Source organism: Euprymna scolopes, chromosome 1 (assembly GCF_053919585.1).
Source record: "Euprymna scolopes isolate OS-2025 chromosome 1, ASM5391958v1, whole genome shotgun sequence".
Lineage (NCBI taxonomy): Eukaryota > Metazoa > Mollusca > Cephalopoda > Sepiida > Sepiolidae > Euprymna > Euprymna scolopes.
The window spans coordinates 125,354,345-125,382,068 of record NC_136482.1 but is presented as its reverse complement, the minus strand read 5'-3'; the positions used below and the strand labels follow the sequence as shown (position 1 = coordinate 125,382,068).

At 36.6% G+C, this 27,724-nt stretch overlaps 1 protein-coding gene across 1 annotated transcript in view; it reads right to left on the bottom strand.

Moving 5' to 3' along the window:
* LOC145281385 (uncharacterized) overlaps positions 1-27,189 on the bottom strand; it is a 162,756-nt gene extending 135,567 nt beyond the window's left edge. The window contains exon 1 of the mRNA XM_080132206.1: positions 23,808-27,189. Within this exon, the coding sequence (XP_079988332.1) occupies positions 23,808-27,189 (3,382 nt within the window). The remainder of the gene's footprint in view (positions 1-23,807) is intronic.
* Between the last annotated feature and the right edge of the window lie 535 nt (positions 27,190-27,724).

Here is a 27,724-nt window from a genome sequence, read left to right as displayed (position 1 = left end):
TCATGTTAGAAACTGAATTGAATATCAAGACATTATCTGAAGCGTTTTTATTTTGGTGTAACATATGTGTTTACAGTGAACCTTAACTTTTAATAAACAGCTTGGTATGCAATGACATAGGCTAGGAATCTTAGACAAAATATATATAAATTGGAAAAATGTGTGAACAAATGAAAAAAAAAAAAATGATCCGCTCCACTTGATGATATCAAGCACAGTAATATTTTAGTGAAGAAAATATGAAATTGATGTTCAGTGATTAGTTTGGATGAATGAGAAAATGTAATTGTTTGATGCATAAAAAATAAGTCATTTGCTGTATTTGATATTAAGCAGCAAAAAAATAGTGATTTGAATATTAAGGAAAACATCAAATCAGATTATGTAAAAAAAAAAAGATGAAATTAGAAAATATATATTTTCTGATTATGAGTTTAGCCAATCAAAATTTTGTGGCAGAAATTGTGTGATTACCATGCAATTTTATTTTGGTAAAATTCTTAAATTATTTCAATGTTTATTATAATTTCTTATTAGTGACTTGTTATCATCAAAATCCGCCCCAAAGAGTGTCCTTTCTTTTATTAGGTATCAGAATAGGTATCCAGATTTCTACTTCTATACAAATATGATATTGTAGTACAGTAAATGTCAAATTGTTTTTCAAGTATTAGTTTGTAACGTTTGTACTGACTTCATCAGATGTCATGTAAGAAACTGAATTCTATGTAAGAAGACTTTATCTGAAGTGTTTTTATTTTGGTATATCATGTGTGATTACACTGTAGTAATTGCGCTGAAATCATGTTAATTACAATTGACAAAAGTTAAATCAATTTCTTATTCAGCTACACAATATAAACTAAAGGAAATCAAATTTGCAAAATAAAAGAAATATGTAGTTATGGGTTAGTTTGGAGTTAGAATAAAAAGCTAACAAAACAGTTAGTTTGTATTGTGTAGATTGTTCATTTCTGATAGTATTGAGAGTTGTCAATGAAAATCTTAATTTCTGACAAAATACTGAATGTTTCTCGGATACCCATTCATAAAAAGTACCTTTTTAAAAAAAAAAAAAACACTCCCCGGATCACCTTCACCACCTTAAAAAAAAAAAAAACTTTATTCTTCAAAAAATGTGCACATTGTTAGTGTAAAAAACAGATTCGCACCACTTGATGAAATCAAGCATAGTAATAGTTTAGTAAAGAAAATATGAAATTGATTTTCAGTAATTAGTTTGAATGAATATCAGAAAATGTAATTGTTTGATGCCTAAGAAAGAACTCATCTGTTGAATTTGATATTAAGCAGCAAAATATTTCAAAACATAAAATGTGAAACATAAATTTAAAAACACAAAAGAGGGTACAATCAATATTGAAAAAGTAACATCTGTCACAGAAAATAGTAATTTATAAATATCAAAAGAAATATTATTCTGTACTTAAAATGTTAAACTTACTGTTAACAATAATTTAAAATGGTGATCAGGATGAGTCCAACAACTTAGTCCTTGAGCTTTCTTATTGGTCATAGTAAAAAGAAATTGTAGTCTTTCAAGTTTGTTGGTCGCATTGGGATTCTTGGAATGTATCAACAGATTCCTGCATATGAATTTTTGTTAATTCCACACAATACAAAATATATATACAAAACAAAGTATAGGGTTAGTTGTGTCCTCTAATTATCAACCAAGTATATGTACTGATAAAAAGATAAAAGCAATGGAAATGTTTATTACAATGTATCAATATTAAATTTTTATCATGAACAACAAATCGAAATTATGATAGATATTTTGTGCTTATACGAAACTGGAATCAAGGATTGTCACCTGTGATTTTATATATGTCAATAGTGCATGCCACTACAAATGATATTAGCCAAATTAAGTTTTGTTTATTTTACTCAATATAAAATATATACACAAAATGCAGTAAACAAAGTTTAGGTTTAGTTAATGATAAGTTTAGGTTCGAGAAATAAGCAAAGAAAAGAAAAAAAGATACATTTGTTTATAGTGTGTAAATTGTAAGTTTGTAAATATTTAAAACTATCCACACTGGTATGTGGAAATTCTAGATACCTATTGTTATAAAGTTCCAATTCATGTTTGATATATCACTCTACATGTTCCCTGTTGCACCCCAAAGATGTAAATGATTATTGAGAAAGTGAAATGAAACAGTATTTGAAATAAAATAAAATAGAAACAAATGCTGATGTTTACTATATAAAACACTGTGTTCAATGGAATTGAGCCTTATACAATATTGGTGGAATAAAAAAGTTCATTTTTTTAATTCAATTTAAGAAATGAGCAAAAATTTGATATTTAATGTATTTGGCATGAAGAAAAAGAAATATAAGATAAAAGGTGATAAAGCAGTAAGAATCATGTGCTGAATTCAATTAAAAACAAATATGATTGTCAAAGAAATATCATGAAAATTTTGTAAGTGAAAAAAAATTGTTTTTGATATATTTGGTTTCGAAGTATTAAGAAACATGTACAACTTCATTTTAAAGACAAAACGAAAACTGTACTAATGATAATGACAATGGTGAAAGGAAATTGGAAAAAATATATCAGAGGTAAAATGTTGGTCACATATACGTTTGTGTGGTATGCATGAAACACGTGTAGAAACTTATATTTTCTGATGCTGAAAGTAAGAAGAGAAACATTGTTAAAAAATGATCTAAAAGGCAATAGTAAAATCCTCATGTCGGAGGGCTTAGCCCGCCCTCAAGGCAAATAGAGTCTGTCTGCCGTATATAAATAGGCGATTTTAGCTTGTCGGGCGGTATGCCCTGCGTTGACTATTTTTCCTTCTTTCTCCTGCCTTAGGGAGGGGGTAGTTTTCTTTTTAAGTGTGCCCGGAGGGGAGTTGGGCAACCTCCCTGCACTGGGGGGGGGGGAGTCTAGCTTCACAGGGTGTATACCCTTTCGGTGACCATTTATGTTTAAGAGTTTTCCCTGCTCCTTCCCTGCCCCAGAATGAGAGGGGAGCCTTCTTCCCATGGAGGATGGGGCTTTCTTTTTTGGTTATGTGTTGACCATGTATTTTTAAATATTTTTTCTTTCTACTTCCCTTCCCTTCTGGTGGAAGGAACCTTTTGTTTTATGGTGGCTCAGAAGGTGGGCTGAGCACTCTCCCCACAAAGGTGGGATGGGTAAATTTTTTATTTATTTGGTTGACTGGAGTGCAGGCTGCGCACTCCCCAAAAGGTGGGAGCCGGGGAACTTCTCCCAGAAGGGGGCTCTGGAAGGCTTCCCTCTACCCGTATTTTTTTTTTTTGTTTTTGTGTAAGGTTGATCTCTTTCCGGAGGGATAAAGCGGAACCAACGGGGGGGGGGGGGGAGACCAACCATACAAAAGGATATCCCTCTTTTAGGGGAAAAAGAAGGTTCCCTGGCCTCCCCTCCCGCTTCTGAGAGGAGAAGTTTCGCCGGCTCCCACTTTTGGGGTGAGGGAGTGCTTAGCCCGCCCCCAAGGCAAATAGTCTTACTGTCTGCCGTATATAAAAATACGATTTTAGCTTGTCAGGCGGTATGCCCTGCGTTGACTATTTTTCCTCCACCTGTTGACCTTCCCTCCCTGAAGGAGGGAGCCGTGCTACTCAGATTAGGGAAGGACTGAAGGGGTGATTTGCTTTTTTTTTTTATCCCTCGCTCTAGGGAGGTGACAGTCATCCGACCAACGAAGGAGATGGGGCAGGGAGCCTTCTCTCTCCTGCCTTAGGGAGGGGGTAGTTTTCTTTTTAAGTGTACCCAGAGGGGAGTTGGGCAACTTTCCTGCACTTGGGGGGGAATCAGGACCTTATTCGCATGGAGGAAATGCAGACCTGAAGTGAATTTCGGTGTAGTGTACACCTGTGTTTATGAGACCAGCTGGCTATAGCTATTGATCTCTTTATCTTTTTAAGTTTCGCTGTGTGTTGATGCGTATAAAAAGACTCTTCTAGCTCCCAAGGGTGTATACCCTTCGTTGACAATTTATGTTTAAGAGTTTTCCTTGCTCCTTCCCTGCCCCAGAATGGTAGGGGAGCTCCTGTCTCCTGTAGGGCGGGGGGGGCTTTCTTTTTTGGTTATGTGGGGGAGCCTTACCTCTACTCCACTTTAGGTGGTAGTTCTTTTTTGTAAGTTTGACATACTTTCAGATATTTCTTGAGTTTTTAACATTAAATTAATCTTGTCCAATGTATTCATTGCCATGGCATGATGGATACTGTACCAGATTTTTAAACTTTAGTTTGTGGGTTCGATTCATTTTTGTCCAATCCAATCTGAAGGAGGATGGTGGTATACCTTGCTTTGTACAGTTAGCTTTAAGACTCCCTCGCACATGTATGTAACGCAAAGGGTTTTTCCATGGCACATTTCGCATTCTTTTCCTTCTGGGCAAAGTTTCGTAATCATCTTTATATATATTTTCCTTCAGGGAAAAGTTTCATAATCATGTTGTTTATATATTTTTTGCTTCAGGGAAAAGTTTCGTAATCATGTTTATATATTTATGCTTCATCTTAATGCTTCAGAATATACAATATTTTTGGTTTTTTTATCTGGTGCCAGAATGAAGAGTCCATCAGGGTGTCCAACTCTTGATAGGCCAACATATAGCTGTCCATGAGAAAATACTGGTTTAGACAGGTTGAGCCCAACAACTTTTAGTGACTGTCCTTGTGATTTGTTTATTGTCATTGCAAAACTTAGCTTGACAGGAAATTGCAGCCTTTCAAACTCAAATGGCAATTCTTGTGGTCTCATTGGGATTCTGGGAATGAAGCAGTGTAATCCTGCATACTTACCTGACATAATTGTTGCTTCCAGTACATGAGGCATCATATTCTTTATGGTGAGCCTTGTGCCATTGCAGAGTTTTGGTGGATCAAGATTGCGAAGTAACATTATTGGTGCTCCAAGTTTTAGAAACAGACTATGTGGAGGCGTTCCTGGTGGTTCAAGACTATTAAGAAACTCAGTCGGATAATTTGTTACTTCGTCCTGTGAACAGATTGTATCAACTGAATTGTATAATATGATTTCTCCAGGTAATCTATTCAACAACCTGCTATTTATTTCATTTACAGATTCATTCTTTGCTGCTAAAATTGCACGGCTACTTAGCCAATTGATATCCGTATGCAAATTATGAAGATCTGGAAAAACTCTCATTATAAATTCCTCTTCTGTTTGAATTGTTGTAAAAGGCAACTGAATCTGGTTATAGGAGTCCTTGTCCAGAAGTCCATTACCCACTTGCAAAAGTTTAATGGCAAAGTCACCAACAGCATCATCAGCATGTAAATGTACTCGCATGTTTAGTGTTAAACTCATTGTTTTAATATGATGCCATAAATAGGAGTTTTTGAGACATGCATTCATTTGATCAGCTCTGGTTCCTCGAGGAACAATTGGAAGGGTTTGTCTGAAATCACCAGCAAAAACCAAAGTCACTCCACCCATTATTTGTGTGTTATCTTTTAGGTCCTGTAGTGTAGAATCTACTGCTTCCATAGCTTTTTTGTGACTCATTGTTGCTTCATCCCAGATTATTAATTTACAGTTTTGCAGTAGTTTAGCCTTTGCTGAATCTTTTTTAATATTACACAATGGTTTTTCCTGTCTAGTAAGGTCCAATGGGAGAGAAAACATAGAGTGAGCAGTTCTACCACCATCCAAAAGTGTTGCTGCAATTCCACTGGATGCCACTGCAAGGGCAATATTGTTTGTGAGACGAACTTTTGTAAGAAGCAGATTTAACAGGAAAGTTTTGCCAGTTCCACCTGGGGCATCAATAAAGAATGTCGATCCGTGATCATGATGAACTTCTCCTCCCAGAAAGGCTTTCCTCTCCACATATTTTTTTTTTTTTGTGTAAGCTTGATCTCTTTCCGAAGGGAGTAAGCGGAACCGACAGAGACGGGGGGGAGGAGATCAACCATACAAAAGGATATCCGTCTCTTAGTTGAAAGAGGGAAGGCTCCCTGGCCTCCCCTCCCGCTTCTGAGAGGAGAAGTTTCCCTGGCTCTCAACTTTGGGGGGGGGGGGGAAAGAGGGCTTAGCCCGCCCTCAAGGCAAATAGGACCTTAATCGCACGGAGGAAATAGGGGTCTGAATTTGATATTAAGCAGCAAAATATTTAAAAACATAAAAATGTGAAACAACATGAATACTCTCCATTGTCACTTGAAAACATTGGTCTTGGTAGGAAGTTTATTAGATGCTGAAATAGTGGGCTTGGTATTGTGTGCTTAATATTATTTTATGCAAAATGTAAAAACACAAAAGAGCGTACAATCAATATTGAAAAAGTAACATCTGTCACAGAAAATAGTAATTTGTAAAAATCAAAACATAATATTGTTCTGTACTTAAAATGTTAAACTTACTGTTAACAATACTGTAAAATGGTGATCAGGATGAGTCCAACAACTTAGTTCTTGAGCTTTCTTATTGGTCATAGTAAAAAGAAATTGTAATCTTTCAAGTTTGTTGGTCGCATTGGGATTCTTGGAATGAATCAACAGATTTCTGCATATGAATTTTTGTTAATTCCACACAATACAAAATATATATACAAAACAAAGTAAAGCAAATTATAGGGTTAGTTAAGTCCTCTGATTAGCAACCAACTATATGTATTGCTAAAAAGAGAAAAGCACTGGAAATGTTTCTTATAATGTATCAATATTGAATTGTTCTCATGAAACACAAATCGAAATAGTGATAGTTATTTGGCGCTTATAAGAAACAGGTATCAGGGATTTTGGTGTATCAGATGTTTTTACAGTGAACTTAACTTTCAAGAAACAAATTGGTATGCAATGATATAGGCTAAGAATCTTAGGCAAAATATATTCAAATGAAAAAAAAAATGTTGAACCCTTATAACATTGTATGGACTCTCAAAAACATTTGTAAAAAATGTGTAAACAAATGAAAAAAAAAAAAGAAAAAAAAAAAAGAAAGAAAATGATCCGCTCCACTTGATGACATCAAGCACAGTGATATTTTAATGAAGAAAATATGAAAATAATGATTTTCAGTTTGGATGAATATGAGAAAATGTAATTGTTTAATGCATAAAAAAGAACTCATCTGCTGCATTTGATATTAAGCAGCAAAATACAGTGATTTGAATCTTTAGGAAAACATCAAATCAGATTATGTAAAAAGTAAAAAAGATGAAATTAGAAAATATATATTTTATGTTTATGAGTTTTGCCAATCAGAATTTTGTGGCAGAAATTGGGTGATTACCACGTAATTTTATTTTGGTAAAATTCTTAAATTATTTGAATGTTTATTATAATGTCTAATTAGTGACTTGTTATCATCAAAATCCGCCCCAAAGAGTGTCCTTTCTTTTATTAGGTATCAGAATAGGTATCCAGATTTCTACTTCTTTACAAATGTGTTATTGTAGTACAGTAAATGTCAAATTGTTTTTCAAGTATTAGTTTGTAATGTTTCTACTGACTTCATCAGATGTCATGTAAGGAACTGAATTCTATTTAAGACTTTATCTGAAGTGTTTTTATTTTGGTAGATCATGTGTGATTACACTGTAGTAATTGCGCTGAAAGCATGTTAACTACAAATGACAAAAGTTCAATCAATTTCTGATTCAGCTACACAATATAAACTAAAGGAAATCAAATTTGCAAAATAAAAGAAAAATGTAGTTATGGGTTAGTTTGGAGTTATAATAAAAAGGCAACAAAACCGTTAGTTTGTATTGTGTAGATTGTTCATTTCTGATAGTATTGATAGTGGTCAAAGAAAATCTTAATTTATGACAAAATACTGAACGTTTCTTGGATACCCATTCGTAAAAAGTACCTTTTTTGAAAAAAAAAAAAAAAAAAAAAAAAAAAAAAAAAAAAACACTCCCCGGATCACCTTCACCACCTTAAAAATAAAAACAAAAAATAACTTTATTCTTCAAAAAATGTGCACATTGTTAGTGTAAAAACAGATCTGCACCACTTGATGAAATCAAGCACAGTATTATTTTAGTAAAGAAAATATGTAATTGATTTTCAGTAATTAGCTTGAATGAATATCAGAAAATGTAATTGTTTGATGCATAAGAAAGAACTCATCTGCTGAATTTGATATTAAGCAGCAAAATATATCAAAACATAAAAATGTGAAACATAACATGAATACTCCCCATTGTTACTTGAAAACATTGATCTTGGTAGGCAGTTTATTAGATGCTGAAACAGTGGGCTTGGTATGGTGTGCTTAATATTATTTGTATTTATAAAAAGAGAAAAGCAACGGAAATGTTTCTTATAATGTATCAATATTGAATTGTTATCATGAAAAACAATTCGAAATTGTGATAGAGATTTGGTGCTTATAAGAAACAGCTATCAATGATTGTAACCAGTGATTTTTGTGTATGCTAACATTGTAAATGTGGTAGTGAAATTGATTTTTGTGTATTCTTCAATATAAAATAGATATATAAAACTAAAACAAAGTTTATGGTTAGTTAATGATATGTTTAGGTTAGAGAAATAAGCAAAGGAAAAGAAAAAAAAAGATACATTTCTTTATATTATGAGATTTTAAGTGTATACATGTTTAAAACTATCCACATTGCTATCTGAAAATGCTAGATACCTATTGTTATAAAGTACCAATTCATGTTTGATATATCACTCTACATGTTCCTTGTAGCACCCCAGAGAGGTAAATGAGTGTCAACAAAATGAAATAAAACATAGTATTTGAAATAAAATAAAAAAATACTTGAAAAGTGAAATATGCTGATGTTTACTATATAAAACATTGTGTTCAATGGAATTGAAACTAATACTATATTGGCGGACTATGAATTAAAGAAATAAAATGTAAGAAATGAGAAAAAATTTGATATATAAAATCTTTGGCATGAAGAAAAAAAATATAAGACAAAAGGGGAAGAAGCAATAACAATCATGTGCTGAAGTCAATTGAAAAAAATAGTTTGTCAAAGAAATAAAAAGAAAATTCTCAGAGTGAAAAAAAAAAAAATGAAATTTTTACAAATCTGATTTTAGTCCTCTAATTATCAACCAAGCATATTTATTGATAAAAAGAGAAAATGAATGGACATGTTTATTATAAATTATAAATATTAAATTGTTATTATGAAAAACCAATGGAAAGCGTGAATGTTATTTGGTGTTTTTGGAAAAATATCAGAGGTAAAATGTTGGTCACATATACGTTTGTGTGTTATGCATGAAACACATGTAGAAAATTATATTTTCTCATGCTGAAAGTAAGAGAAACATAGCTAAAAAATTATGTAAACGCAATAGTAAAATCCTCATTTTTAGGAACATAGTGTGGGGTATGTTGTTTGTTTCAATTGAGAAAGGAAAGTTTAATTGTTAGAATTGGATGTTATAGATCACAAGTTTTATTACAATAAACATTGTGTCCTCTAATTATCAACCAAGTATATTTATTGATAAAAAGAGAAAAGTAATGGAAATGTTTATTATAATTTATCAATATTAAATTGTTATGAAAAACCAATGGAAAGCGCGTTGGTTAATTGGTGTTCATTAGAAAAAACATCATGGGTTGTCACCAGTGATTTTATTTATGCTAACATTTCGCTGCAAATGTGGTAGCGAAATGTAATTTTTTTTTTTTTTTTTTTTAATTCTACACAAAATAAAATATATACACAAAACAAAGTAAAAGAAATGTCAGGGTTTGTTAATGATAAGCTTAGAACCAAGAAATAAGCATAGAAAAAGGAAAAGAAAGATACATTTGTTGATAATGTGTCGATTGGTGAATTTGTTGGTTCATTTTGTTTTATGACATATCAACACTATATCAGGTTATTTCATGCCAAATCCAGTGACATTTTTTTCCTTGAATATATTTGTTTATTTAATGTTGGTTTCTATTTAACTCATAATTGGGACCCTAACAGGTACTACCACTCTAGATCAGAGTGGACCTGGTAGCAATAGCAATTAAATGGTGGCTTCACACTTCACAAAGCCCCACGTTTGGATACAGTTTATGGTCATATCCAGGACCTGGTGAATTTGTAAATAATCGAAGCGATCAACACTGGCGAGTTAGAATTCTACATACCTATTGTTATAAAGTACCAATTTATGTTTTACATATCACTCCACAACGTTGCTGCAGAATCCAGACAGGTGAAAGAGTCTCAAGAAACTGAAAAGCTATTTAGTACTCTTAAATAAAATAACATGCATACAGAAATCCTTAGTACCAAGAAATAAGCAAAGAAAAGAAAGATACATATATATCCGTCTCTTAGTTGAAAGAGGGAAGGCTCCCTGGCCTCCCCTCCAGCTTCTGAGAGGAGAAGTTTCTCCGGCTCTCAAATTTGGGGGAGGGGCTTAGCCCGCCCTCAAGGCAAATAGAGTCTGACTGTCTGCCGTATATAAAAAGGCGATTTTAGCTTCTCAGGCGGTATGCCCTGCGTTGACTATTTTTCCTCCACCTATTGACCTTCCCTCCCTGAAGGAGGGAGCCGTGCTACGCAGGGAAGGGCTGAAGGGGTGATTTGCTTTTTTTTTTTACCCCTCGCTATGGGGAGGTGGCAGTCATCCAACCAAAGAAGGAGATCAAGCAGTGAGCATTCTCTCTCCTGCATTAGGGAGGGGGTAGTTTTCTTGTTAAGTGTGCCCGGAGTGGAGTCGGGCAAACTCCCCGCACTTGGGGAGGGGTCAGGACCTTATTCGCACGGAGGAAATAGAGGCCTCAACTGAACTTGGATGGAGTGTAAACCTGTGTTCATGAGACCGGCTGGCTATAGCTATTGATCTCTTTATCTTTTTAAGTTTTGCCATCAGATGAGCTGTATAAAAAGGCTCTTTTAGCTTCCCAGGGTGTATACCCTTCGTTGACCATTTATGTTTAAGAGTTTTCCTTACTCCTTCCCTACCCTGGAATGGGAGGGGAGCTCTTTCCCCCTGTAGGGGGGGGGCGGCTTTCTTTTATGGTTATGTGGGGGAGCCTTACCTCTACTCCACTTAAGGTGGTAGTTCTTTTTTGTAAGGTTGACATATTTTCGGATATTTCTTGAGTTTTTAACAGTAATTTTATCTTGTCCAATGTATTCATTGCGATGGCATGATGGATATTGTATCAGATGTTCAACGTTTAGTTTGTGGGTTCAATTCATGACTGTTCCTAATTTCGTTTCCTTTTAATTTCATTTTTGTCCAATCCAATCTGAAGGAGGCGGATGGTATACCCTGCGTTGTACAGTTATTTGTAAGACTCCCTCCAACATGTATGTAACACAAAGAGTTTTTTCCATGGCGCATTTCGCATTCTTTTCCCTCTGGGAAAAGTTTTGTAATCATGTTTGAATGATAAGTCAGAATTGTTAATGTTGGCTCAGTGTTTTAATCTTATAATCTGTGGAACAAAGAATCAATCAGGTGGGCTGAGCACTCTCCCCACAAAGATGGGATAGGGAAATTTCTTTTATTTGGTTGACTGGAGGGCGGGCTGAGCACTCCCATAAAGTTGGGAGTTGTGGAACTTCTCCTCCCAGAAAGGGGGCCCGGGAAGGCTTCCCTCTCCACATATTTTTTTTTGTGTGTAAGGTTGATCTCTTTCCGAAGGAAGTAAGCGGAACCGACAGAGGGGGGGGGGGGAGATCAACCATACAAAAGGATATCTGTCTCTTAGTTGAAAGAGGGAAGGCTCCCTGGCCTCCCCTCCCGCTTCTGAGAGGAGAAGTTTCTCCGGCTCTCAACTTTGGGGGGGGGGGGGGGGGGGAGTCGGAGGGCTTAGCCCGCCCTCAAGGCAAATAGAGTCTGTCTGCCGTATATAAATAGGCGATTTTAGCTTGTCGGGCGGTATGCCCTGCGTTGACTATTTTTCCTTCTTTCTCCTGCCTTAGGGAGGGGGTAGTTTTCTTTTTAAGTGTGCCCGGAGGGGAGTTGGGCAACCTCCCTGCACTGGGGGGGGGGGAGTCTAGCTTCACAGGGTGTATACCCTTTCGGTGACCATTTATGTTTAAGAGTTTTCCCTGCTCCTTCCCTGCCCCAGAATGAGAGGGGAGCCTTCTTCCCATGGAGGATGGGGCTTTCTTTTTTGGTTATGTGTTGACCATGTATTTTTAAATATTTTTTCTTTCTACTTCCCTTCCCTTCTGGTGGAAGGAACCTTTTGTTTTATGGTGGCTCAGAAGGTGGGCTGAGCACTCTCCCCACAAAGGTGGGATGGGTAAATTTTTTATTTATTTGGTTGACTGGAGTGCAGGCTGCGCACTCCCCAAAAGGTGGGAGCCGGGGAACTTCTCCCAGAAGGGGGCTCTGGAAGGCTTCCCTCTACCCGTATTTTTTTTTTTTGTTTTTGTGTAAGGTTGATCTCTTTCCGGAGGGATAAAGCGGAACCAACGGGGGGGGGGGAGACCAACCATACAAAAGGATATCCCTCTTTTAGGGGAAAAAGAAGGTTCCCTGGCCTCCCCTCCCGCTTCTGAGAGGAGAAGTTTCGCCGGCTCCCACTTTTGGGGTGAGGGAGTGCTTAGCCCGCCCCCAAGGCAAATAGTCTTACTGTCTGCCGTATATAAAAATACGATTTTAGCTTGTCAGGCGGTATGCCCTGCGTTGACTATTTTTCCTCCACCTGTTGACCTTCCCTCCCTGAAGGAGGGAGCCGTGCTACTCAGATTAGGGAAGGACTGAAGGGGTGATTTGCTTTTTTTTTTTATCCCTCGCTCTAGGGAGGTGACAGTCATCCGACCAACGAAGGAGATGGGGCAGGGAGCCTTCTCTCTCCTGCCTTAGGGAGGGGGTAGTTTTCTTTTTAAGTGTACCCAGAGGGGAGTTGGGCAACTTTCCTGCACTTGGGGGGGAATCAGGACCTTATTCGCATGGAGGAAATGCAGACCTGAAGTGAATTTCGGTGTAGTGTACACCTGTGTTTATGAGACCAGCTGGCTATAGCTATTGATCTCTTTATCTTTTTAAGTTTCGCTGTGTGTTGATGCGTATAAAAAGACTCTTCTAGCTCCCAAGGGTGTATACCCTTCGTTGACAATTTATGTTTAAGAGTTTTCCTTGCTCCTTCCCTGCCCCAGAATGGTAGGGGAGCTCCTGTCTCCTGTAGGGCGGGGGGGGCTTTCTTTTTTGGTTATGTGGGGGAGCCTTACCTCTACTCCACTTTAGGTGGTAGTTCTTTTTTGTAAGTTTGACATACTTTCAGATATTTCTTGAGTTTTTAACATTAAATTAATCTTGTCCAATGTATTCATTGCCATGGCATGATGGATACTGTACCAGATTTTTAAACTTTAGTTTGTGGGTTCGATTCATTTTTGTCCAATCCCCAATCTGAAGGAGGATGGTGGTATACCTTGCTTTGTACAGTTAGCTTTAAGACTCCCTCGCACATGTATGTAACGCAAAGGGTTTTTCCATGGCACATTTCGCATTCTTTTCCTTCTGGGCAAAGTTTCGTAATCATCTTTATATATATTTTCCTTCAGGGAAAAGTTTCATAATCATGTTGTTTATATATTTTTTGCTTCAGGGAAAAGTTTCGTAATCATGTTTATATATTTATGCTTCATCTTAATGCTTCAGAATATACAATATTTTTGGTTTTTTTATCTGGTGCCAGAATGAAGAGTCCATCAGGGTGTCCAACTCTTGATAGGCCAACATATAGCTGTCCATGAGAAAATACTGGTTTAGACAGGTTGAGCCCAACAACTTTTAGTGACTGTCCTTGTGATTTGTTTATTGTCATTGCAAAACTTAGCTTGACAGGAAATTGCAGCCTTTCAAACTCAAATGGCAATTCTTGTGGTCTCATTGGGATTCTGGGAATGAAGCAGTGTAATCCTGCATACTTACCTGACATAATTGTTGCTTCCAGTACATGAGGCATCATATTCTTTATGGTGAGCCTTGTGCCATTGCAGAGTTTTGGTGGATCAAGATTGCGAAGTAACATTATTGGTGCTCCAAGTTTTAGAAACAGACTATGTGGAGGCGTTCCTGGTGGTTCAAGACTATTAAGAAACTCAGTCGGATAATTTGTTACTTCGTCCTGTGAACAGATTGTATCAACTGAATTGTATAATATGATTTCTCCAGGTAATCTATTCAACAACCTGCTATTTATTTCATTTACAGATTCATTCTTTGCTGCTAAAATTGCACGGCTACTTAGCCAATTGATATCCGTATGCAAATTATGAAGATCTGGAAAAACTCTCATTATAAATTCCTCTTCTGTTTGAATTGTTGTAAAAGGCAACTGAATCTGGTTATAGGAGTCCTTGTCCAGAAGTCCATTACCCACTTGCAAAAGTTTAATGGCAAAGTCACCAACAGCATCATCAGCATGTAAATGTACTCGCATGTTTAGTGTTAAACTCATTGTTTTAATATGATGCCATAAATAGGAGTTTTTGAGACATGCATTCATTTGATCAGCTCTGGTTCCTCGAGGAACAATTGGAAGGGTTTGTCTGAAATCACCAGCAAAAACCAAAGTCACTCCACCCATTATTTGTGTGTTATCTTTTAGGTCCTGTAGTGTAGAATCTACTGCTTCCATAGCTTTTTTGTGACTCATTGTTGCTTCATCCCAGATTATTAATTTACAGTTTTGCAGTAGTTTAGCCTTTGCTGAATCTTTTTTAATATTACACAATGGTTTTTCCTGTCTAGTAAGGTCCAATGGGAGAGAAAACATAGAGTGAGCAGTTCTACCACCATCCAAAAGTGTTGCTGCAATTCCACTGGATGCCACTGCAAGGGCAATATTGTTTGTGAGACGAACTTTTGTAAGAAGCAGATTTAACAGGAAAGTTTTGCCAGTTCCACCTGGGGCATCAATAAAGAATGTCGATCCGTGATCATGATGAACTTCTCCTCCCAGAAAGGCTTTCCTCTCCACATATTTTTTTTTTTTTGTGTAAGCTTGATCTCTTTCCGAAGGGAGTAAGCGGAACCGACAGAGACGGGGGGGAGGAGATCAACCATACAAAAGGATATCCGTCTCTTAGTTGAAAGAGGGAAGGCTCCCTGGCCTCCCCTCCCGCTTCTGAGAGGAGAAGTTTCCCTGGCTCTCAACTTTGGGGGGGGGGGGGAAAGAGGGCTTAGCCCGCCCTCAAGGCAAATAGGACCTTAATCGCACGGAGGAAATAGGGGTCTGAATTTGATATTAAGCAGCAAAATATTTAAAAACATAAAAATGTGAAACAACATGAATACTCTCCATTGTCACTTGAAAACATTGGTCTTGGTAGGAAGTTTATTAGATGCTGAAATAGTGGGCTTGGTATTGTGTGCTTAATATTATTTTATGCAAAATGTAAAAACACAAAAGAGCGTACAATCAATATTGAAAAAGTAACATCTGTCACAGAAAATAGTAATTTGTAAAAATCAAAACATAATATTGTTCTGTACTTAAAATGTTAAACTTACTGTTAACAATACTGTAAAATGGTGATCAGGATGAGTCCAACAACTTAGTTCTTGAGCTTTCTTATTGGTCATAGTAAAAAGAAATTGTAATCTTTCAAGTTTGTTGGTCGCATTGGGATTCTTGGAATGAATCAACAGATTTCTGCATATGAATTTTTGTTAATTCCACACAATACAAAATATATATACAAAACAAAGTAAAGCAAATTATAGGGTTAGTTAAGTCCTCTGATTAGCAACCAACTATATGTATTGCTAAAAAGAGAAAAGCACTGGAAATGTTTCTTATAATGTATCAATATTGAATTGTTCTCATGAAACACAAATCGAAATAGTGATAGTTATTTGGCGCTTATAAGAAACAGGTATCAGGGATTTTGGTGTATCAGATGTTTTTACAGTGAACTTAACTTTCAAGAAACAAATTGGTATGCAATGATATAGGCTAAGAATCTTAGGCAAAATATATTCAAATGAAAAAAAAAATGTTGAACCCTTATAACATTGTATGGACTCTCAAAAACATTTGTAAAAAATGTGTAAACAAATGAAAAAAAAAAAAAGAAAAAAAAAAAAGAAAGAAAATGATCCGCTCCACTTGATGACATCAAGCACAGTGATATTTTAATGAAGAAAATATGAAAATAATGATTTTCAGTTTGGATGAATATGAGAAAATGTAATTGTTTAATGCATAAAAAAGAACTCATCTGCTGCATTTGATATTAAGCAGCAAAATACAGTGATTTGAATCTTTAGGAAAACATCAAATCAGATTATGTAAAAAGTAAAAAAGATGAAATTAGAAAATATATATTTTATGTTTATGAGTTTTGCCAATCAGAATTTTGTGGCAGAAATTGGGTGATTACCACGTAATTTTATTTTGGTAAAATTCTTAAATTATTTGAATGTTTATTATAATGTCTAATTAGTGACTTGTTATCATCAAAATCCGCCCCAAAGAGTGTCCTTTCTTTTATTAGGTATCAGAATAGGTATCCAGATTTCTACTTCTTTACAAATGTGTTATTGTAGTACAGTAAATGTCAAATTGTTTTTCAAGTATTAGTTTGTAATGTTTCTACTGACTTCATCAGATGTCATGTAAGGAACTGAATTCTATTTAAGACTTTATCTGAAGTGTTTTTATTTTGGTAGATCATGTGTGATTACACTGTAGTAATTGCGCTGAAAGCATGTTAACTACAAATGACAAAAGTTCAATCAATTTCTGATTCAGCTACACAATATAAACTAAAGGAAATCAAATTTGCAAAATAAAAGAAAAATGTAGTTATGGGTTAGTTTGGAGTTATAATAAAAAGGCAACAAAACCGTTAGTTTGTATTGTGTAGATTGTTCATTTCTGATAGTATTGATAGTGGTCAAAGAAAATCTTAATTTATGACAAAATACTGAACGTTTCTTGGATACCCATTCGTAAAAAGTACCTTTTTTGAAAAAAAAAAAAAAAAAAAAAAAAAAAAAAAAAAAAACACTCCCCGGATCACCTTCACCACCTTAAAAATAAAAACAAAAAATAACTTTATTCTTCAAAAAATGTGCACATTGTTAGTGTAAAAACAGATCTGCACCACTTGATGAAATCAAGCACAGTATTATTTTAGTAAAGAAAATATGTAATTGATTTTCAGTAATTAGCTTGAATGAATATCAGAAAATGTAATTGTTTGATGCATAAGAAAGAACTCATCTGCTGAATTTGATATTAAGCAGCAAAATATATCAAAACATAAAAATGTGAAACATAACATGAATACTCCCCATTGTTACTTGAAAACATTGATCTTGGTAGGCAGTTTATTAGATGCTGAAACAGTGGGCTTGGTATGGTGTGCTTAATATTATTTGTATTTATAAAAAGAGAAAAGCAACGGAAATGTTTCTTATAATGTATCAATATTGAATTGTTATCATGAAAAACAATTCGAAATTGTGATAGAGATTTGGTGCTTATAAGAAACAGCTATCAATGATTGTAACCAGTGATTTTTGTGTATGCTAACATTGTAAATGTGGTAGTGAAATTGATTTTTGTGTATTCTTCAATATAAAATAGATATATAAAACTAAAACAAAGTTTATGGTTAGTTAATGATATGTTTAGGTTAGAGAAATAAGCAAAGGAAAAGAAAAAAAAAGATACATTTCTTTATATTATGAGATTTTAAGTGTATACATGTTTAAAACTATCCACATTGCTATCTGAAAATGCTAGATACCTATTGTTATAAAGTACCAATTCATGTTTGATATATCACTCTACATGTTCCTTGTAGCACCCCAGAGAGGTAAATGAGTGTCAACAAAATGAAATAAAACATAGTATTTGAAATAAAATAAAAAAATACTTGAAAAGTGAAATATGCTGATGTTTACTATATAAAACATTGTGTTCAATGGAATTGAAACTAATACTATATTGGCGGACTATGAATTAAAGAAATAAAATGTAAGAAATGAGAAAAAATTTGATATATAAAATCTTTGGCATGAAGAAAAAAAATATAAGACAAAAGGGGAAGAAGCAATAACAATCATGTGCTGAAGTCAATTGAAAAAAATAGTTTGTCAAAGAAATAAAAAGAAAATTCTCAGAGTGAAAAAAAAAAAAATGAAATTTTTACAAATCTGATTTTAGTCCTCTAATTATCAACCAAGCATATTTATTGATAAAAAGAGAAAATGAATGGACATGTTTATTATAAATTATAAATATTAAATTGTTATTATGAAAAACCAATGGAAAGCGTGAATGTTATTTGGTGTTTTTGGAAAAATATCAGAGGTAAAATGTTGGTCACATATACGTTTGTGTGTTATGCATGAAACACATGTAGAAAATTATATTTTCTCATGCTGAAAGTAAGAGAAACATAGCTAAAAAATTATGTAAACGCAATAGTAAAATCCTCATTTTTAGGAACATAGTGTGGGGTATGTTGTTTGTTTCAATTGAGAAAGGAAAGTTTAATTGTTAGAATTGGATGTTATAGATCACAAGTTTTATTACAATAAACATTGTGTCCTCTAATTATCAACCAAGTATATTTATTGATAAAAAGAGAAAAGTAATGGAAATGTTTATTATAATTTATCAATATTAAATTGTTATGAAAAACCAATGGAAAGCGCGTTGGTTAATTGGTGTTCATTAGAAAAAACATCATGGGTTGTCACCAGTGATTTTATTTATGCTAACATTTCGCTGCAAATGTGGTAGCGAAATGTAATTTTTTTTTTTTTTTTTTTTAATTCTACACAAAATAAAATATATACACAAAACAAAGTAAAAGAAATGTCAGGGTTTGTTAATGATAAGCTTAGAACCAAGAAATAAGCATAGAAAAAGGAAAAGAAAGATACATTTGTTGATAATGTGTCGATTGGTGAATTTGTTGGTTCATTTTGTTTTATGACATATCAACACTATATCAGGTTATTTCATGCCAAATCCAGTGACATTTTTTTCCTTGAATATATTTGTTTATTTAATGTTGGTTTCTATTTAACTCATAATTGGGACCCTAACAGGTACTACCACTCTAGATCAGAGTGGACCTGGTAGCAATAGCAATTAAATGGTGGCTTCACACTTCACAAAGCCCCACGTTTGGATACAGTTTATGGTCATATCCAGGACCTGGTGAATTTGTAAATAATCGAAGCGATCAACACTGGCGAGTTAGAATTCTACATACCTATTGTTATAAAGTACCAATTTATGTTTTACATATCACTCCACAACGTTGCTGCAGAATCCAGACAGGTGAAAGAGTCTCAAGAAACTGAAAAGCTATTTAGTACTCTTAAATAAAATAACATGCATACAGAAATCCTTAGTACCAAGAAATAAGCAAAGAAAAGAAAGATACATATATATCCGTCTCTTAGTTGAAAGAGGGAAGGCTCCCTGGCCTCCCCTCCAGCTTCTGAGAGGAGAAGTTTCTCCGGCTCTCAAATTTGGGGGAGGGGCTTAGCCCGCCCTCAAGGCAAATAGAGTCTGACTGTCTGCCGTATATAAAAAGGCGATTTTAGCTTCTCAGGCGGTATGCCCTGCGTTGACTATTTTTCCTCCACCTATTGACCTTCCCTCCCTGAAGGAGGGAGCCGTGCTACGCAGGGAAGGGCTGAAGGGGTGATTTGCTTTTTTTTTTTACCCCTCGCTATGGGGAGGTGGCAGTCATCCAACCAAAGAAGGAGATCAAGCAGTGAGCATTCTCTCTCCTGCATTAGGGAGGGGGTAGTTTTCTTGTTAAGTGTGCCCGGAGTGGAGTCGGGCAAACTCCCCGCACTTGGGGAGGGGTCAGGACCTTATTCGCACGGAGGAAATAGAGGCCTCAACTGAACTTGGATGGAGTGTAAACCTGTGTTCATGAGACCGGCTGGCTATAGCTATTGATCTCTTTATCTTTTTAAGTTTTGCCATCAGATGAGCTGTATAAAAAGGCTCTTTTAGCTTCCCAGGGTGTATACCCTTCGTTGACCATTTATGTTTAAGAGTTTTCCTTACTCCTTCCCTACCCTGGAATGGGAGGGGAGCTCTTTCCCCCTGTAGGGGGGGGGCGGCTTTCTTTTATGGTTATGTGGGGGAGCCTTACCTCTACTCCACTTAAGGTGGTAGTTCTTTTTTGTAAGGTTGACATATTTTCGGATATTTCTTGAGTTTTTAACAGTAATTTTATCTTGTCCAATGTATTCATTGCGATGGCATGATGGATATTGTATCAGATGTTCAACGTTTAGTTTGTGGGTTCAATTCATGACTGTTCCTAATTTCGTTTCCTTTTAATTTCATTTTTGTCCAATCCAATCTGAAGGAGGCGGATGGTATACCCTGCGTTGTACAGTTATTTGTAAGACTCCCTCCAACATGTATGTAACACAAAGAGTTTTTTCCATGGCGCATTTCGCATTCTTTTCCCTCTGGGAAAAGTTTTGTAATCATGTTTGAATGATAAGTCAGAATTGTTAATGTTGGCTCAGTGTTTTAATCTTATAATCTGTGGAACAAAGAATCAATCAGGTGGGCTGAGCACTCTCCCCACAAAGATGGGATAGGGAAATTTCTTTTATTTGGTTGACTGGAGGGCGGGCTGAGCACTCCCATAAAGTTGGGAGTTGTGGAACTTCTCCTCCCAGAAAGGGGGCCCGGGAAGGCTTCCCTCTCCACATATTTTTTTTTGTGTGTAAGGTTGATCTCTTTCCGAAGGAAGTAAGCGGAACCGACAGAGGGGGGGGGGGGAGATCAACCATACAAAAGGATATCTGTCTCTTAGTTGAAAGAGGGAAGGCTCCCTGGCCTCCCCTCCCGCTTCTGAGAGGAGAAGTTTCTCCGGCTCTCAACTTTGGGGGGGGGGGGGGGGGGGAGTCGGAGGGCTTAGCCCGCCCTCAAGGCAAATAGAGTCTGTCTGCCGTATATAAATAGGCGATTTTAGCTTGTCGGGCGGTATGCCCTGCGTTGACTATTTTTCCTTCTTTCTCCTGCCTTAGGGAGGGGGTAGTTTTCTTTTTAAGTGTGCCCGGAGGGGAGTTGGGCAACCTCCCTGCACTGGGGGGGGGGGAGTCTAGCTTCACAGGGTGTATACCCTTTCGGTGACCATTTATGTTTAAGAGTTTTCCCTGCTCCTTCCCTGCCCCAGAATGAGAGGGGAGCCTTCTTCCCATGGAGGATGGGGCTTTCTTTTTTGGTTATGTGTTGACCATGTATTTTTAAATATTTTTTCTTTCTACTTCCCTTCCCTTCTGGTGGAAGGAACCTTTTGTTTTATGGTGGCTCAGAAGGTGGGCTGAGCACTCTCCCCACAAAGGTGGGATGGGTAAATTTTTTATTTATTTGGTTGACTGGAGTGCAGGCTGCGCACTCCCCAAAAGGTGGGAGCCGGGGAACTTCTCCCAGAAGGGGGCTCTGGAAGGCTTCCCTCTACCCGTATTTTTTTTTTTTGTTTTTGTGTAAGGTTGATCTCTTTCCGGAGGGATAAAGCGGAACCAACGGGGGGGGGGGAGACCAACCATACAAAAGGATATCCCTCTTTTAGGGGAAAAAGAAGGTTCCCTGGCCTCCCCTCCCGCTTCTGAGAGGAGAAGTTTCGCCGGCTCCCACTTTTGGGGTGAGGGAGTGCTTAGCCCGCCCCCAAGGCAAATAGTCTTACTGTCTGCCGTATATAAAAATACGATTTTAGCTTGTCAGGCGGTATGCCCTGCGTTGACTATTTTTCCTCCACCTGTTGACCTTCCCTCCCTGAAGGAGGGAGCCGTGCTACTCAGATTAGGGAAGGACTGAAGGGGTGATTTGCTTTTTTTTTTTATCCCTCGCTCTAGGGAGGTGACAGTCATCCGACCAACGAAGGAGATGGGGCAGGGAGCCTTCTCTCTCCTGCCTTAGGGAGGGGGTAGTTTTCTTTTTAAGTGTACCCAGAGGGGAGTTGGGCAACTTTCCTGCACTTGGGGGGGAATCAGGACCTTATTCGCATGGAGGAAATGCAGACCTGAAGTGAATTTCGGTGTAGTGTACACCTGTGTTTATGAGACCAGCTGGCTATAGCTATTGATCTCTTTATCTTTTTAAGTTTCGCTGTGTGTTGATGCGTATAAAAAGACTCTTCTAGCTCCCAAGGGTGTATACCCTTCGTTGACAATTTATGTTTAAGAGTTTTCCTTGCTCCTTCCCTGCCCCAGAATGGTAGGGGAGCTCCTGTCTCCTGTAGGGCGGGGGGGGCTTTCTTTTTTGGTTATGTGGGGGAGCCTTACCTCTACTCCACTTTAGGTGGTAGTTCTTTTTTGTAAGTTTGACATACTTTCAGATATTTCTTGAGTTTTTAACATTAAATTAATCTTGTCCAATGTATTCATTGCCATGGCATGATGGATACTGTACCAGATTTTTAAACTTTAGTTTGTGGGTTCGATTCATTTTTGTCCAATCCAATCTGAAGGAGGATGGTGGTATACCTTGCTTTGTACAGTTAGCTTTAAGACTCCCTCGCACATGTATGTAACGCAAAGGGTTTTTCCATGGCACATTTCGCATTCTTTTCCTTCTGGGCAAAGTTTCGTAATCATCTTTATATATATTTTCCTTCAGGGAAAAGTTTCATAATCATGTTGTTTATATATTTTTTGCTTCAGGGAAAAGTTTCGTAATCATGTTTATATATTTATGCTTCATCTTAATGCTTCAGAATATACAATATTTTTGGTTTTTTTATCTGGTGCCAGAATGAAGAGTCCATCAGGGTGTCCAACTCTTGATAGGCCAACATATAGCTGTCCATGAGAAAATACTGGTTTAGACAGGTTGAGCCCAACAACTTTTAGTGACTGTCCTTGTGATTTGTTTATTGTCATTGCAAAACTTAGCTTGACAGGAAATTGCAGCCTTTCAAACTCAAATGGCAATTCTTGTGGTCTCATTGGGATTCTGGGAATGAAGCAGTGTAATCCTGCATACTTACCTGACATAATTGTTGCTTCCAGTACATGAGGCATCATATTCTTTATGGTGAGCCTTGTGCCATTGCAGAGTTTTGGTGGATCAAGATTGCGAAGTAACATTATTGGTGCTCCAAGTTTTAGAAACAGACTATGTGGAGGCGTTCCTGGTGGTTCAAGACTATTAAGAAACTCAGTCGGATAATTTGTTACTTCGTCCTGTGAACAGATTGTATCAACTGAATTGTATAATATGATTTCTCCAGGTAATCTATTCAACAACCTGCTATTTATTTCATTTACAGATTCATTCTTTGCTGCTAAAATTGCACGGCTACTTAGCCAATTGATATCCGTATGCAAATTATGAAGATCTGGAAAAACTCTCATTATAAATTCCTCTTCTGTTTGAATTGTTGTAAAAGGCAACTGAATCTGGTTATAGGAGTCCTTGTCCAGAAGTCCATTACCCACTTGCAAAAGTTTAATGGCAAAGTCACCAACAGCATCATCAGCATGTAAATGTACTCGCATGTTTAGTGTTAAACTCATTGTTTTAATATGATGCCATAAATAGGAGTTTTTGAGACATGCATTCATTTGATCAGCTCTGGTTCCTCGAGGAACAATTGGAAGGGTTTGTCTGAAATCACCAGCAAAAACCAAAGTCACTCCACCCATTATTTGTGTGTTATCTTTTAGGTCCTGTAGTGTAGAATCTACTGCTTCCATAGCTTTTTTGTGACTCATTGTTGCTTCATCCCAGATTATTAATTTACAGTTTTGCAGTAGTTTAGCCTTTGCTGAATCTTTTTTAATATTACACAATGGTTTTTCCTGTCTAGTAAGGTCCAATGGGAGAGAAAACATAGAGTGAGCAGTTCTACCACCATCCAAAAGTGTTGCTGCAATTCCACTGGATGCCACTGCAAGGGCAATATTGTTTGTGAGACGAACTTTTGCAAGGAGCAGATTTAACAGGAAAGTTTTGCCAGTTCCACCTGGGGCATCAATAAAGAATGTCGTTCCGTGATCATGATGAATGCTTTCCAAGATGCTCTCGTAAATATTCTTCTGCTCGTCCACAAGCCGAGGTTCATTTTCCTGAATGAATTGGTCATAGGCATCATAGTCATAAGTCTCTTGCTGTATTCTGTGGTTTACATTCATAATATCAGCAGGCTCTGGCATGCCACAATTCGTTAACGTACGGTTAAGTGCTTGTACTCGACGGGATAGGTCAGCAAGAGATAGATTAAATATCTCAGGCGAAAATGCAATTGCCATATTTTCATTTCGCATTTGGGCTTGATGAAGAAAATCTTCGGACATATCAGTTTTAAATTCATTCCAGAGCAAATGTGGTTGTTCAATCCCACAGGCTGTAAGCATAATTGCAAATAATTGTCTAATTTGATTGGCGATTTGTGAGACTGATGCTTCTTGTAAAGTTTTCCGCCAGTGTTCATCGTCTTTCAAAAGTCCACGTACAGCACATGCTTCTTGGTATGTTGTACACAGTCCAACTTCAAAGCGTCGGAGATCCTCAAAAGATGTTGGTCCACGAATAGTATGGAGAAGCAATCGTAAATAAAAGCATTCTCTGTTATTAGGATGCACAATATAAACACGGCCAATAGCGTCAGATGCTTTGATGTCATGACCTGGCACAATTTGTCCTTGCTTACGACGAACCCACTTTTTTTGCTTACTCCAGGTATAATATGTAGGAATTTCAGTATACATGAGAGATCTAGCGAAATCATCTTCTTGGCATAGTTTAAAAAATGCAGTTAAGGTTGTTTCTGGTGGTGTCTGCGCCAAATTATGTGCAGTCTCTTCATTGAAATAAACTCTCTGTCCATTCTCAACATGTACTGCTAAATGTACAACGGTTGGAAATCGTTGGTGGATTTCAAATCCAAAGATCCTCCATATTGCTTCATTACTGGAGATGTATCTTCCTGTCTGATAAAACTTTATTTCATCCCTTGCACCCTCATCACCAATACTGAATGTTGCCATGTCACTACCCTTGTTTATGTATTTTGTTATGTACTTAAGGGCTTTGATGGAGTTGCAAAATTCCACATTGATATGTGCCTTCAGAATTTTACATAATAAACTATTATAAGGCACTATCCATCGATTGTCCACGGTTGTTATTTGTCCTCTAACAACTAAGGTTGTTGATTCGCCTCCATTTTCTGGTGAACGTCTGCGATAAAGAGGATAACCATTATTGTCAGTCTGTGTTTCTCCAATAAAAGGCTTTGGATATCTTCTGGAGCATTTACGATCTTCCATACAGGGTGACGCTGGATTTAAGACTCCACATGGTCCATGGATTAATTGAGTTTTTATTATTTCGAAAAGTTCTGGATCCGTAGTTTCATTTGGCAGTTCAGCCGAAATTATTTTGTCTATATCATCAGCATTAATATTATCTTTACACCAAATCAGGGTGTGAGAGTGCGGAAGGCCTCTCTTTTGCCACTCAATCGTAGTTATATAAGCACTAAGTTCACCAAAAATTCGTCCTTCTTTGAGAAGCCAGAGGAGTTTCTTTTGTTTTTCATGGAACACTCGAGCAATCAAATCATGGCGATCCTTGGCTTTTTGATGTGGAAAAAGTTCATTAGTAATTTCACTCCACTTTGGATTACATGTGAATGTGATGAAAAGATCAGCTCGTCCAAATTTTCTTACATAAGTCATTGCATCTTGAGTCCGTTGTTGCATATATCGTGGTCCTCCTGTATAACTGGAAGGCAAGATAACTGGTTGTCCAATATTTCTCGGGTCACCATCACAATTCATAGCATCTTGCAGATGTATATATTCTTCCACCCTTAATTTTTTTTGATTTTTTCGTATGAAATGTAATCTTTCAGTTTCTATTTTTGCATACATATCCACCATGAACTGACTGGTCACTTCTTTTAAAGATAATACATGATTGAATCCATCTCGCACCATAAAATGAAATGCATAAAAACACTTAGATGTTACAGATCGAGTTGTATTGAGACCTGTTTGTGGATTCCTCTGCCACAGCTGAAAATGATATCCATCTTGTCCATTCCAGAACATAAGTGGGTATTGGAGTGCATCATAAGCTCTATGAGTTTCTGGAATACGACGCAGTTGTCCACTTCTTAATTGCAGAACAATGTCCCTGTATTCATGTTGTTCACCCACCATTATGATTGCAACTTCATCGGCCGTAGGTGCATTGTATCTCCGTGCATGTTCTGATGGTGGATGTTTGTCTGCTTTGATGATGACTTTATGATTACGACTATGTTGCATCTGTTCAATTGCATATTTCAAAATTCCAACATATTTATGGTGTTGGTGAAGCATGTTCTGCAACTCCATGACAATCTCCAAGTCTAATCCACCTTGCACATTCGTGCATCTTTGCTGTGCTTCTGATTCGTTGCCACCCATAAAATAAACCTGCACAAATTCATAAGAATGTCCGGGTAATGGAAGCAGATCACCCATCAAGTGATAACACTGACCTTGTATTTTGTAAGTGGTAAAGAATGCAAAGTCAGTAACATTTCTAGAAGCTCCAAAAGATGTCATTTGAAAGGCAGAGTTGTATTTTAGAAGACTTTTTCTGAATTGTTTCGCTTTTGTTGTATCCTGTGTCAGTAAAGTTTTCAGAACTTCTGGAGGATCTTGTATTTTTGGCAAATTGATTTTACCTCCCAAGCAACACAAACCAGGTCTTTCAGCAATCCATTTTTTGGCACCACAATGTCCACAAATGTTGTCCATTTCCCCAATTATTACTTTCGGGTCAGTGTTATAATGTTTCTCTGCATCATAAAAAAATGCTTCCATCAGCCAATGACTATGTCTCTCGTGTCTTAGATTAGTTCTGCGTGTTGACTGGAAGGTTCGATCAGCCATTCTCCTATTCTGTTGTATTTCTTGTGTCTCTTGTGATCTCACTGTAGCCATGTGATTGCTATGAGCCATAAGACGAATTTCTCTTTCGTCTTCAGTTTCATCTTCTCTCAATGCAGCGATGCGGCTGTAATTAGCCATTAGACGAATTTCTCTTTCGTCCTCAGTTTCATTTTGTCTCATTGCAGCAATGCGGCTGCTATTAGCCATTAGTCGAATTTCTGTATCATCTTCATTTTCATTTTCTCTTATTGTAGCCATGCGACTACTGCTAGCAGTCAAACGTGTTTGTCTGTCGGCCACACTTTCATGTTCTCTTTTGTTTTCAATCCTGATTCGATTAAGCATCAAGCGTTCTTCTCGAGCTTCTGCACTTTCTTCCGACCGCCTTCGTTTCTGTTCACGCGCTGCTGCTGCTGCGCGTCCATATGATGATGCTGATGATCTCCTAGGCATTTTTTGTTTTTTTTTTTAATATATAAACGTTTCTTAGAAGAAATGTATGGGTAAAAATACAATAATAAAAGTGAAATGTAGCAACAAAATTGTTAACGTAAAAAGCAAAGTCAAATAAACAATTAAAACTTTTATAATAAAAATGCTTATATATTTGTAACTGTTTCTATTCAAGTCGGCAAAGAATGTGCAAACTGCAACGAAAAAGGAAAAATTGTATACATGTTTAGTAGAATGCATTAGCAAATGTGGGAGAGGGGTGCAGTCTTTTACAGGTTTTCAGGGATGCTTAAAATGAATATTACATTTAAATATAGGGCAGATAAGTAGTTTTCATAAAATAAATATATTTCTTTACTGCGAATAATAATTTTAATGTGTAAATAGAACAGAAAATGATAAGATACTTTCTGGCCACCAATTTTTT